Raw genomic sequence first — 14560 nt, 5'->3', positions numbered from 1 at the left:
AAACTGGTTTCCATCTCATAGGCCCCCGAAACAAACCGGCTGTAACTCATATTTGTTTTATTGTTATATTGTTTCAGATATTTGTTTTATAGACTAATCTAATTCATCTAATTCTCTACCAGAAAGCAAAAAACTATCCGATTCCCTTTTAAAAACATATTAATCACCAGTTTAGTGCCTTCTGGATTGATAAAGTTGAAAAAAAAGTGTGTAAAAGTTGCCATGATCTTAATGTAAGCTCATCCATCCATTTTCTATACCCGCTTAATGCAAACTCCACACAGAAAGGCTTCAACCAGGAGCTGAACCTGGAACCCTCTCACTGTGAGGCGACAGTGCTAACCACCACACTACCATACCCTGTAGCCCCATGTAAGCTCAAGTGGGCTTTAAAAACTAATTGGGAAAGAGAGGATTCATATAAGATTAAACTGATGCCTGTATTCTAAAATCAAGACCTCGCAGAACTCAAACTGCAGCTAAATCTTGCTTGTAACAGTATGCGGATTTAATGAGATCAGTTTTTTTGCCTCCTACACCGATTTTGGAATAAGCCCAAATGTAAAATCAAGGCTAAATCATTTTTTTGTTTATTATAAAACATCTGAATACTCGACATGTTTACTTTTCATGAACATTTGTGTCAAGACATGACCTGCTTCTTTTTTGGTTTGGTAGAAAACCAATTAAATTCTTGCACAGGGTGTTGTGAGATAAGGCAGAATGTGGGAAAAGAGCATTTTGAACAGAAGCCCCTCCTGAAATGACTTCTCATAGATATTCGTCTGTAATTTTCAGGATCAGACGTGTGTTTGGAGAGAGACACAAGAAAAGCAGAAGCTTTGTTGCGGGCGGTTGAAAAAAATAAAGCTTCAATGCGACCCTCATGTTGCTCTCATGTGCTCTGTTTTTGCATTTCAAACGGCTCTATTTTATAGTGTAAACTTTATTAGACCACAATGCTTGACGGGGAAATCGTGTCTAATCATCGATGCAGCTGAAGGAAAACATGAAGTTAACATTTGGTGGGGAAAAGCAGAAGTTTTAAATTGGCACAAACTCTGAAGTGCAAATGTCTTTTTGTCACAGTTTTCCTCTTGTGGACATCATGTTACTTCAACTCAGCCTGTATTGAGTGATAAAAATACAATTTAGAGACACGGTTACGGTACATTATGGTGTTCAGTCATTATATGCGGTAAAATATGACATAAAGAATATGTAATTGACATTCCGCATCAGTTTGTTCGGACATATTGTATTTTTGCTTGCTCTTAGTTTGTCTTTTGTATGTACAGAGACTTAAACTGTTGGATCAGCCTATAAAATCAGACCTCAGTCGATTTCTACTCAAAATAACCAAATGTTGAACATGCAAGTAAAATAAAAAACATATATTATTGAGTTTCAATATTAAAACACATCCTTTGTCAATACAGTGACACATAAAATCCACTGCACTTGACTTTATGTAATAAATACATCACTGAATCTGATTTCAAGTCAATAGTGGCTTGCTAATGAGCAGATTTAGCATGCGTGATTCAAGGTCCATCTTCTTTTTCATCTTTTCTCTTCTCAAGATTTGACCATTGTTAGCCAAAGAAAACAAAATCTAACCAGGTTACAGTGGTTTTAAGTGGGGTAGTGAGAAAGCCTTCATCCAAAGATGGCACTAACTTCCCAGTGTAAAATACAGTGTTCTTTATGAGGTAACCAATAACGATTGTCAAAATGATAAATTATGTCTTTCTTTGATTAAAGAAAAAGACTCATACCACCTGCATACATTTCAATTAAACAGACACATTATGTGTATGTGGGGCTACTGCCAGGTGTTAGCATGAAGTTTGGAAAAACAGGTCAAATTTAGCTCTGTTCAGAATGACTAAACTATTTCACAAATTGACACAATATTTATCCCTTGTCCTAGTCAACTATGATTTCCTTTTTTCGCAAATTACCATTCTTAGCGATAAGCTAGCATATGCTTTTTTTAACATTGGGAAACCTTGTTAATATATCAGGAAAAAAGTATAGACATATATATTTATTTATGAAGTAATTTTTACTACTTTCATGCACTATAGTTGTTCTAAATATAAGGCTATGACCAGCTGCTTGCTAGCTTAGCCTAGCACAAACACTGGACATTGCCAAAACAAGCTAGCTTGTCTTTATTCAGAGTTACTAAAGTTCACCTACCAATGCCTCCAGATTTCACTAGTTAACACATTATTATTTACAAGTTTAGTTTGTTGAAAAACTGAACTGAAATCAACAAGTTAAATAAAGCACTAGCTCTTTTTCCCTATTACTATGTTTAGCTATAAGCTATCTAACCACGTTGGGTGAAAATCTCGATTTAACATTTACAGCCACCTGCTTTTTTAATGATACCGGAAAAGGCATTGTAAACATATAATGAAAAATAAATTACATAAAAGTTTTATGGGACAGTTTTTTTTTACCACAGTAATATATCAATTAAATACAATGCCTATGCTTGCGATTAGCTTAGCGTAGCACAAAAACTGTCTCAAGCTCAACACATATTTTTGCTAAGCATTGCATTCAATTAATATGAAAGAAAAATAGATAGTTTTTATTTTAACATTTGGGAGATTTTTCATAACATTATAGAACAAAAAAAAGGTCAGTGTCAAATCTAAATCAATAAAAAATGAAAAAAATGCTCATTGTAAGAACTATTTGATCTGTAAGTTCAGCCCCTTTAAACTAAATGTTCTTGCATAAGAAGAAGGGAAAAACCTCAACATTCTGCCATCATTTCAAGTCTTATCATTTCAATGTAATCACTGATCCAAAAGTGAGTGCTTGATGATAAGAAATACAGCAATTAACTGCTGATTGGGACAGAGGATATCACTCGGAGACACTTTTCCTCAGAATGGCCAATTTGTTTCTGAGAACCACTATAAGATGTTGCTGAAAGGGATTGGAGAGCGATCTGAAAAGCATAAAAGTGCATGTGTGATATCATTTGTGCATCTGTGTTTTAAAGAAAACTGCAGAGCCAATACATGGTTTCATATGTGGGTGAAAAGGAAAACTTTGTTGGTCTTTTTTCAAATGTGACTAATAGAATACTGCATTTTAATTCAAAGTGCTCTCAGACTTTAGATTTATAAATCAGAAACTGAAAACTTTCTAGCCATCGCTGCTTTCTTACCAACATCAATGATGAAATTAATTATTGGATCAGACCTCTTCTCTTTAATAAATGTTCATGGTTTTTCTACTTTTTCCTCCAATGCTGATTTTAGTAGTGCACACATTTCAGCATCACCAGGGACTTATGTAATCAAAAACATTTTTTTTGGCTCTTCCTTCAAAAGGAAACACATCCAGCAGCAGCCAAGTGAGGCTTGTTTTTTTAAACACTTGACTGGTTGAGATTACAAATTCCCAGAGCATTTGCAAAACAGCTTTTGAGTACACACTAATTTCCATTATTTTTCCCTTTGCACATGTCCACACTGTTAAATTGCTTCCTAAACATAAGAGGATTCTGGGGTCTAATGGGGGTTATTGACTTTGCAGGACTGTTCCCAAACCTCTGAGGAAGATCAATGCAATTGAGGTGAAAGGGCGGCGGGTATTCGGTGTTCCTCTGCTCCTCAGTGTCCAGCAGACAGGAGAGCCATTACCTCCCAGCATCCTTAAAGCCCTGGTTTACCTGAGGACCGAATGTTTGGACCAGGTAACTGAGCAACAAGTCTCTTCAAATAGCATATTCGTAACACGTTAAGTCGTGTGTTGTTTGTACACATTTTCTAAAACTTGTGGAAATGAATTGTTTTGACTTATTTCTGATGTGCCATCTCTCTCAGGTGGGTCTTTTCAGGAAGTCTGGGTTGAAGTCTCGTATAGAGTACCTTCGTGAGCTGGTGGACTCTGACCCAGATGGAATTTCGTACAGTGGTCAGTCCGCCTTTGACGTAGCCGACATGGTGAAGCAATACTTCCGAGACCTGCCTGAACCTATTTTCACCAGCAAACTCTGCGAGTCCTTCCTCCACATTTACCAATGTGAGCAGATAACATGTTGTCAGCACTTTATTTTTCTGAGTTCATTTATATTTACATGGTTAATCATCTCCATGTCAAATGGCGATTTATGTATTCTGGCATATGGTTATACATGAACTGTATTGACTTATTGTCATCATCTCCTTTACCAAATGAGAATCTTCATAAATCTGGATAGGTTTTTTTACTTGCCACTTTATTCTGGCTTTTATCACACTACTCCAGATATCAGATCCAGATTTGCATTCTGAAATCAGAATATGGGGTTTAAATGTGTAAAATGTAACCAGAACACACCAAAAATTCAGTCATAACAAAGATACTGGTGTAAACACTGATCAGTGGTTAGCTAGCAGTTTTCATATATAGCCAAACAGCCTCTCCTTTAGGCATGTGCTAACATATCTCAATGCCCCACATTCAAAAGTGACATTTGTTGCCACATTCTTATTACAGTGTGAACTCAAATGTGTCCTAGGCCACATTGAATGATAACCAACATGACTCGCTCTAGTCATTTGTGCACGTCCTCAGATATTAACGCTACACATTCACGATCTTTAACATACGTATATATTCATGACTGGATGTAGGGTCATGGAGTAGATAGTGGTAAATATTGAGCAAAGTTTCAAAGACAAGCTTGTAGAAAAAGTCAGCAGTTACCCGTAACTTTATGTTGTGCCACTAGAGTCACAAATATGTTTGTCAGAAATGGCTGGCAGGAGATTAGTACCATTTTGCAAACACACAGAAGAAAATGTCGGAGAAACGATGTTGGGACAGTGCCAATGTTTTTCTTTTCTCCGATCTTAGTCATCTGGTGTGCCCCCTAGTGGAATCGACTGATAACAGGCATAGTACACAAGCAAATATTAGAAGTTACTTATGTGAATGTGTGGTTAAAAAGGAAGTACCGGTATATTGCCTTACACCCAGAGGAAATTTCCAAGTAAAAAAGAGACATGTTCAGTATAGGGGAAAAAAAAAAGCTTAATTTCTGTTTAGATCTAGACCACAATGAGAGTTGACGGAGCAGTGTTACAGGCGGTAAGGTTGCTGCTTCTTGTGAGAATGTTTTCGTAAAGACACAAAACTGAATGTTTTTTCAGTCGAACTGAAACAAACAGTTAAAAAGATTTCAACAATTTAAATTAATTCTGTCTAAATTAACATATTTTATTGTTCTAGCGTGTTGATTTTTGATTGCTGTAGGCATCTTGAAATTCCAGTCACTGCTGATTGGTCAATATATTTCTTTTCCAGGCTGGATCAGCAAATCTTAGGGAAATGTTTACTGTTAAAGCTCTGGTTCGATATTCATTGGTTTGCCCATGTTATTAACTGTTATGAACTATGCAGAGACTTTCAGCTCACTAACTAAAAGTAACAAGTTAGTTTTAAACGCTCCACTGCTTAAAACAAAAACCATAACTATGTTCTGCCCTGCAGATTTTCCCAAGGACCAGCAGCTGGTTGCCGCTCAGGCGGCCATGTTCCTGCTTCCAGATGAGAACAGGGAGGCGCTGCGAACGCTGCTCTTCTTTTTGCGAGATGTTGTGTCCTGCGTTGATGAGAACCAGATGACCCCCACGAATATCGCCGTCTGCCTGGCACCGTCTCTCTTCCACCTCAACACCATAAAGAGGGATAAGGATGCGGCCAGGTACGGTGATTCGAAATGTCATTTTTAGACCACCAGTTATGTAATCAGTTCTGGTTACCACCGTGTAAAACATGAGGTCAGATCTCTTTTGACATTTAGGAAATTCCCATAATCTCAGTAGAAGTAGGAAATAAATTGAGGGTGAGAGGTGTCTGACCTACATTGTCAAAGTTATGTAAGTCTTAACTGCAGTTACATAAGACCTTTGCTGTTTGTTGTGGAGTTCAAGAGAATAGGGCTCAGAGGAATTATTCTTCTCTTGGAAGCTTGTGAAGCTGGTTTCAGGCTCTGAACTGCAAATTGTTTAAAAAATAGTAAATCTGGAGCGTATCATCCAGTTTCTCCAGGGTTGACTATTCTTGAGCAATTCACTTACCAGTGTTCAAACTTTCCAAATACTGCATTACCTTGTGTTTTTTGTTTTTTTTACAGGGAAATAAAAAAAAAGGTTACCAATACATATTAATGGTTTAAATGAGGTCAAGTTTTTCGGAAGAAAAGCATCTTTACATTTGTTTGGCTTTAATGTTGGCACCTCTCTACCTTTGCCCAGATGTTTCCAGAGGTTTTTCACAGTGTTGGTTGTAGTTTGTGCCACTTACATAACTACATTTAACCTGCAAGTTCAATAATAAATAATGCTGCTAAACTTAAATTTCGAGATCATTTTAGTTGAGTTATTTTTGGTTTTAGTTTAGCGTAATAACCTGACTTCACCTTTTTGTCAAGTTTATTGTGATCGTGTAGAAAGTCTTGGGAGGTTTTCATTTAAGGTGTCAAAGGGAGAGCGTTAGATCACGTCACCTCCTGGACCAGATCCAGATCCAGATCTTACACAGGCCTCGTTGTAAATGAAAAGCTTGTCTGAATAGTTTGCACAGAGAAAGAAAATTACATAACTCCTACCAATTTAACATCTGGCCTCAACTTCACCTCCCTGATAGGAAAGAGTTTGTCTGACACTTATCAGCCTCCAGCTGAAAAAGACCTGAGAGAAAACAGAGACAGAGGTTTAAATAAGGACATGCAGGGTGTGAAGCTTATTTTTACAAAATAAGAGTAAGCGGTCGTGAGGAATGTAAACGTACGTAAAATCCCATGCTTGTTATGTACAGAGTGAAAAGGAAAAAAAAAAAGATAAAATCTTATTTTCTCATTCATTTTAATATAAACACTCACAGCATCTCTTAGCATGACAAAAAAAATCAACTTTTATCTAGTAATAATTAGAAGTACTACATGAAGTAATAAGAAATTCTCATTTAATTTTTATATGTTTTCAAAAACAGCGAAACAGAAACACTGAAAATTCGAAGAGCCTCAAAATTTTACACATTTTCATCTCGACTTCACTTCAAAAAGCAGAACTCTTCCACGAGCCCTTGAAAAATGTTTTTCTGGCTTTATTTATAGTTTCGACTATTTGGCTGTCTTTCCTTTCTCTTTTCAGACTTTTTTGCCCACCCATCCTCATTCTTTCCTCTCATTTCCTTCCTCTTCTCGTTGTAATCTCTGTCCTTTCACTAACTGTTGAACTTTCCTCCCTTGCTTTCATCTCGAACCTTTTCCTCTTTCCATTCTGTCCGACTGTACGGTCAGCTTGTCGTCATAGTGGACCCTGAAGTCCCAGCCCTTTAAAATCCATGTCTCGCTTAGTGTTGAAAACAGGACTTGCCACAGCTCTTTCCCACAGTTCTTACACAAGTTTAATGTTTTTGCTGAACAGAGCTTATTACTCACTGTGACAGTGTACTTACTTTTTAACTGTCAATCCATCGTGTGACCAGCTGGGTTTATTAGAGATGTTGGTGTGTAGTTTCTTACTTTATCTCTCAGGGAACTTAAGCCTTAAATCGAACAAAAAACAAGTAAAAGTTTGTGTAATCTGCTAAATAACCTCAGCAGATGCATCTTGAAAAGCTGAAGTGTCACGTGTTGAAAACATTTGATAAGATATTGTTGCCTGGCACCAAGTTAGTCAAACATATACTAACAAATGTGTTTGCATTTCAAATAAATCTGATTCTGTTTCATTGCAAGTAAACAACACATTATTTCTGGCACAATTTATGTCATTTATATAAATCATATGTTGTATTTTTTGCTCTATGGTGAAATGGTTTTCTTTTGTTTAACTTTATGATTATGATGACAAGAACAAAAATATTTGAATAAAATGTTTCAACAAGTTAGGAGAAACCAAAATTGCTCTTCGGATTTTTCTTTTGCCGCTTCCAGCTTGTTTTCTGTTTCTCGTGTGAAGGTATTTTCTCCAAAAGGAGATTATGAAAGTGACCATGCCATTGACATCCTGTGTTGTTGCGGCAGGTCCAGTCACAGGAAGTACAGCCTGGGCCGCCCGGACCAGCGGGACCTGAGTGAGAACCTGGCTGCCACCCAAGGCCTGGCAAACATGATCACAGAGGCCCAGAGACTTTTCCAGGTACAGCCCCCCAAAAATAAAAAAAATAAACGCATATTTTTATTGTAGAAAGGTTGGTGAATTAACAAAATCCTCTCTGCAGCTTCCAGAGTTTTGGCCCGGTCAGAGTGCCGCAGGCGCTATAGACAACTCCCACTGTGATGAAGGCCAAGCTGCACCGAGTCAGGGAGGAGGTGATGAAGACCCGGAGGAAAGGAGGAGGAGGATGAAGCTGAGCACCCAGCAGCTCCTGAAGGAGGCCAGAGACAAAAGTCAAGACTGGGAGAGCCACCCAGCTCCAGAGCCGGTGGAGCTGGCCTTCAAAAAGGTGACTGAAGGGAGGGAGGAGGGAGGTTTCAAGTCTTCACGTAGTAATTTAGACTGGAAATATTACGTTGCTATATAAATGTGTATTTCATTAACAGTCTTTATTTGAGTCACAAAAGTCCATATAAACAAAATAAGAACAATAAAGTACAAACAAAAAAAGAGAAACGGCATAATTTCCATAAAAGGAACATCGATACAGTTAATACGATAAATACCTAGTGCCTCTTCATTTTAGATCAGTTAAAGCTATTACAATTTATTACATATGTATATATACTGAAAGATAATCACTTAATGTACACTCAAAACTATTTACCATCAAGGGTAAAAGAAAACCCCAAACAGCATAAACAACAACACGGTGTCATATCTTTGTCCCCAGATGAATGATGACTGCCCGCTGTGGTTGTGGCGAGGCTCCGTGGAGGTGGACGCTCCACAGCAGGAGCTGCTCCACCGGCTGCTGAGGGAGCAGCAGCTGTGGGACCGAAATCTGCATCAGGCTGCCGTCATCCAGACTTTGTCCAAGGACGCCGAGGTCTACCGCTGTCTCCTCCAGGGCCTGGTTCACAGCCTGGGCTCCCAGCCCCTGCAGGAGCACCTGCTGCTCAGGTAATGAGGCAAAGCCAGCCCCGAGTGGCCCCTGCTGGCCTCTATGGAGCGCCGAGGACAGAGGGGTCAGAACCGAAAGCACCCTTTAAGTGTTAGTTCGACTGAAACTGAGACAGACTTTTCTGTGTGGAGGTTCGTCAAAGTTTAATCGAGCCCTGACGATAGTTGGACAACATCTCTGTGCACCTTTGCTCTTCTTAATAACGATGCGCATGACCTCAGAGTTACTTCTGAGGAAGAAATTATTCTTACGGTCCAATTCAATCAAATTCATTAAAAGTCCAATTCATACAAAGCAATAGAAATTAATTTTGTTTGTCCTGTTTTTTCATTTTCATAGCCTCCTATTTGCTCAGTTTTTGTATGAAAACATCAGTCCAGAAAGATGCTGACGAATTTCATCCTGGAACTATATTTATCAGGATTGTTGACAGTGAAAAATGTATTACTCTATCCTACTGATCCTTTAAAAAAAGCATTTGATCTGGTGTCAGATAACAAAATAGTCCTTTTCTCCTCCTGTTCAGGACTTGGCAGGCTGACCCAAATTCTGGCCCGTTGTATCTGTCCTCTGTATCCACGGATCACCCAGATGTGCAGGTGGAGGGGATCAGGGCCCACGTCCACTGCTGTCTCTACCTGTTGGAGCCAACAGGAACCATCAAGACCCGACTGACACACCTCTGTCGAACGGATACCGGGTAAGAACAAGCTTTAAAGTCGGTTTTATATGAAAATAGCAGAATATTTCTTTAAGGTAAAACTAAGAGGGTTAAAACCCATATGAAGAAGTATCTGGAGAAAGTGCTTAGTCCATTTTATATGCCTTAATTGAGCGTTTTTCTGACTCAATCTGCAGCACTATTACAACCTTCCTGTAGGTGAGCGTGTAAGAAAGAGGAGGAGGAACGTCTCTCCTCGTGATTCATGCCCTTTGAAGCGAAGTTCCTGCAGATTTTCCCTCTCTGCGGAGCCTCGCTGCTGCATTCGTCTCAGCTTATTAAATGACACGAAGCTCTGTGTGACAGAAAACAGGTGGCAACGGCGCCATCGCCGCGTTCCTCTCTGTCATAAACTTCATGGCGACAGTGGGACAGGCAGCCACCGCATGTGTGGTCGATTCAGTTATGAGAAGTGTTTCCTGAGCACAGGGAGGCTTTTTTTCTGCCATAACCCAGCTCACCGTTTTGTCACCTAAACCCACTTAGTGTTAACTTAGTTGTAGCTGAATGCAGCACATTTCAGTCTGGAATACACTGGGTTGTGGCTCACTCCTGTGAGCTCGTTCGTTTGGTTTAAGGAGGTCATAAAACTTCATCCAGGCTGCTTTAAGGCGGGCTTTCTCACATCTTGTCTTGGGGTTACGACAAAAGTCAGTTTTTAGTCTTATATAGATTGTGTTCTTCAGTTATCCATTCTGTGTCGAGAGTAACCATGGCAATGAGGCAAAAAAACCAACAAAAAAACAGAAGGAGGAGCAACCTATTGCACGAATGTCTCTACGACGTAAAAAAAAAGCTGCTGTAGCTTAAAGCTGCTTATCGGTCGGCGTCATTGTTGTAGAGAGTTTACACCAGGTGCATGATGGGAAATAATCTGTAAAATCTAGTTGCGGTCTTGCAAATCGTGACCCCGTGAGATCTCCTGTGATGTAAAACGCAGCGACATACTCCGAATGTAAAAAAGGAGACAGGGAAACGTAAAAAATAAGAAAACCTTGACAAAAACGTACTTGGAGAAATGAGACTAGAAGGAAAATAATGCTGAAATAAATCAAACAGAAATTTGAGTGTGAAGGAGGGAAATAAATATTTCAAATGAAAGCAGAGGAAATTATTTCCTACATCCTATTTAAATGCCTTTGTGTCATTTTTCATTTAATTTTAACAGCATTTATCATCATACAAAGACATTTATTTTGCCATTTTCATATATTCATTTTCAACTTCTTTTACAGTTGTTTACTGTATGAGAGGCAGAAATTAGTGGCGGTGCCTCTACACTGGTTCTGTATGAATTGGACCAATTTGGAATTCAATTAATTTGATTGTAATGTTGGAACGAATTGGAATTCTAATTGGCTTCAAACGGACTGTATCCTTGATTTAACGCGAGGTGACGTCGTTGTGATTTGGCGCTTTATGAATAAAACTGAATTGAAATGAAAGTTAGGGTGCAGCCTGTCTGAAATTATTTGTTTTTATCAGTCGTCATTACTTAACTTTATGTGGTGCAGTGCCCTTGAGGATCACACTTTAGTTTTACATCCTCCTGGCATTATGATTTAATACGGTTTTCAGGTCTGCAGTCAAATGAATGGACAGATGATGGTGTTTTGCATCAGTTCCTCTATTTATTGACAAGTTGCCGACCTTTCGACAGTCTTAGCACAACTTTAAATATTTCCAACTGTTTCCTAATAAAATCTAAACCAGTCATTATTTCCTGGAGGTCAGTCAGGATTCTTTAAGAATAAGGCTCCGAGAGGGAAAACGGTGACTAACAACATCGAAAGGAGGAGGGACAGATGTGATCTGTAACTGCAGTTATCTCAGCAGGGATTCAGTCGGCGCATTAGCTGACAGGAGGACTGAGACCATCGCACACTTGTGTCTCGTTTTGATCAGCACGAGCTGAACACAGAGCGGCATTTAACTGAAACTGGAATCTGGAGCGACGCGGAGCGCATGCAGAAGGAAAATAAGCCTAATTTCCGAGATTGTTCACAGGTAGCCGGCAGGCGTCTGAGCAGCGTCGGCCTGCAGTTACACAAGAGCGATCATCTAAGAAAGAAGTGGAAACACCCAGAAGATGTTCCTCCTGCCATTTCCCTTCGCCTTTCATTTCCTGAACCTCCGTGCCGCGCTGGCTTGTTTTGGGATTATTTGCTGTGGCGTTCATTTAAAGAGCTTGTTTGCTTTCAGGGTGAGACGGCAGAGCTTTTTATTTTGATATATTTTTTATATTCACAGCATAGGCCTGTGACACTGTTCCCAGCACCTCCAGAGGAAATGAAACATGTTACTGTCTCACTGAGGAGGTGAGGGAGAAACACTGATGCTAATTGTGGACCGGAGTCTATAGTACAGTACAGTTCAGAACCTATTAACTCAGAGATCATTTTACAAACAAGACGATATACAGTGGACTAGCTCCTTATGAAAGAGAAACTACAGCAACTAAAGCCAGCTGCTCAAAATGTTCTTGCAAGTTTAATTGTTCTTTAAGTAACAATGAAACTGCTCTCTGACCAGTGTTCCCACCACTTCCAGTGTTGTAGATGTAGTTTGGTTAAAAGTCTGTCTTCTCAAACTCCAGCTGGTCGAGGCGGATGGCCACCCTTCCTGAGTCTGGTTCTGCCAGAGGTTTCTTCCTGTTAAAAGGGAGTCGTTCCTCTCCACAGTCGACTCAGGCACGCTGAGGACGGGAAATTGGACTGAACACAAGTTTCGGTACAATCTGTTGGTTTCCTTTGCTAGGATATTAGTTTTTGAATTGGCTCTATATGAATGAATTGGATTATGATTACAATGAATTGAATTCCAATTGGCTTGAATTGGACTATATTATTTAAGTGCCTTGATAAATAAAGTGCTATATAAATAAAATTGAATTGACCTACATAGTCAAAAAAGTCTCTAGTCCTTAATATATTGTTGGACTGGAAATTGCCCTTGTAGGACAAAGAAAGGTCTAATGTCATCAGCAAGTTAGCACATTTAAAAGCCGTGTCTTTAAAAAGTATTCGAAGGCTACAAATCAATTAATATAGATATAAATATTATGTGTAATATGATAAATATGCCAGCAATCTTCACAAGCATGTTTATCACTGTGCGCTGGCAGAGGTATATTGTAAAAATTCGGGTAACTACGGACTTTCAACAAGCTTATCTTCAAAGCTTCCCGCCATTTTTATTTTTATTTTTTTACCAACCTACATTCGGTCAAATTTGGCCTGACGCTGCCCTTTACGGGTCATCGACATATTTCAGCTTGTGAACACGCAGCGTTGACTTCTAAGGACGTGCTGAATAAAAAGCGAGCATATTCACACTGAGGTTGTTTGTCCTAAAGGTCTCTAATGTACTCGACTGAGTGGGTCTGAAAGAGGCTAAATCTCGGGACAAAATCACCAAGTTGGCAACACTTTTTATCCGACTGCCATTGGGTTAGGGGTGGGCGATATGACGGTATTAAATGGTGAAGGATTGCAACGTGAAGACGATCCGTAACGATCTGTCAGACTGCAGAGATCGTGGGATCGTCGAGGGCACGTTCTATAAATTGCAGTTCTATGCTGATGCACCGACGCACCCGACATATAACGTAATCAACCTGACTGACCAAACACAGTGAATTACGGGCAGTGACGCGCTTTCTTACCCGCCTCCTTGTTTGTGTGTGTAGCCGCATGGAGAGCCATGGCTGAAAGCCAAACAGAGGAGTTGGTCGCTAAAAAAAAATCCACCTCCATTATATGGAATTGGTTTGGATTTTCCGCAACTGATCAAGCGCAAGCAAATGTAATTTGCAAAGTTTGCACAGAAATGGTTCGCACGTTGGGTGGCAACACGACGAACTTGTTCAATCACTTGAAGAGGAAGCATCCCAAACAGTATGCTCAGAGCCAAACAGCGAGGGGCCCGGTGGTACCGGCACCGCAGGCAGCAGCTAGCGTAGGCAGCAGCTAGCGTAAGCAGCAGCTAGCGTAAGCAGCAGCTAGCGTAAGCAGCAGCTTGCTAAATTTAAGATTGTGATAAAATCGAAATCGTGATTTTATTTTAGAAAAATCGTGATGTGATATTTTTGCCATATCGCCCATCCCTACATTGGGTCCTGTATATCTGCTTGTTCCTTAGGAACAGAAGGTTTGACGAATCATTTAAATGGCTGTGAGGTTAGTCATTTTGTCATCATTCTACAGGATATAGCAAAACTCAAATATACGTTAAGGAACACCGACAGCTAAATTTTTGTCATAAAAAACTTAAAGATCTAAATTAAGACCGCTGGGATAGGCTCCAGCCCCCCGCGAACCGACCGACGGATTAAGCGGGTATAGAAAATGGATGGATCTAATTTAATTGGACTTTAATCAGAGCACACCACTAACTTCAAGTATCAATACTTAAAATGAAGGAGAATCCTCTTTCCAACTCTTCATGTAAGGTGTTTGTGACTATCTCACCGTTCTCTGCTCTGTGTTTGGTGTTTCAGGGGTCGGTCGCAGGAGTGGCACGGCAAAGTTAGCGGGCATCTTCTGGCCTCCGGTCTCTTGGCGATCAGAGACTCCTTCAGAGCCGACTACAAAGAAACCAAGATATGAGTCAGAGCCGAAGAGTCACGCCAACGTGGAGCTCTTATGTTCTTCTTCTACACACCTGGTTAGATGGCGTCTCCACCGCAGAGGACACGGCGGGAGAAAAGGCGGAATGCCGCCTCATTTTCCTGCTTCTTTAAGTTTTAACATTTTT

At 39.8% G+C, this 14560-nt stretch overlaps 1 protein-coding gene across 3 annotated transcripts in view; it reads left to right on the top strand.

The window, feature by feature from the left end:
• The window catches only part of LOC140279535 (rho GTPase-activating protein 7), a 100089-nt gene extending 85529 nt beyond the window's left edge, over positions 1-14560 (top strand). For all 3 annotated transcript variants that reach the window (XM_072374687.1, XM_072374686.1, XM_072374688.1), the window contains exons 10-17: positions 3565-3724; positions 3855-4053; positions 5506-5719; positions 8048-8162; positions 8245-8469; positions 8854-9083; positions 9611-9784; positions 14304-14560. In XM_072374687.1, coding sequence (XP_072230788.1) covers positions 3565-3724; positions 3855-4053; positions 5506-5719; positions 8048-8162; positions 8245-8469; positions 8854-9083; positions 9611-9784; positions 14304-14412 — 1426 coding nt within the window. In that variant the 3' untranslated portion in view covers positions 14413-14560. The remainder of the gene's footprint in view (positions 1-3564; positions 3725-3854; positions 4054-5505; positions 5720-8047; positions 8163-8244; positions 8470-8853; positions 9084-9610; positions 9785-14303) is intronic.

This window comes from Leuresthes tenuis, unplaced genomic scaffold (assembly GCF_036924035.1).
Source record: "Leuresthes tenuis unplaced genomic scaffold, fLeuTen1.0.hap1 SCAF_21, whole genome shotgun sequence".
Lineage (NCBI taxonomy): Eukaryota > Metazoa > Chordata > Actinopteri > Atheriniformes > Atherinopsidae > Leuresthes > Leuresthes tenuis.
Note: the sequence above shows the minus strand (reverse complement) of the source record. Positions and strands in the feature narration are given on the sequence as shown.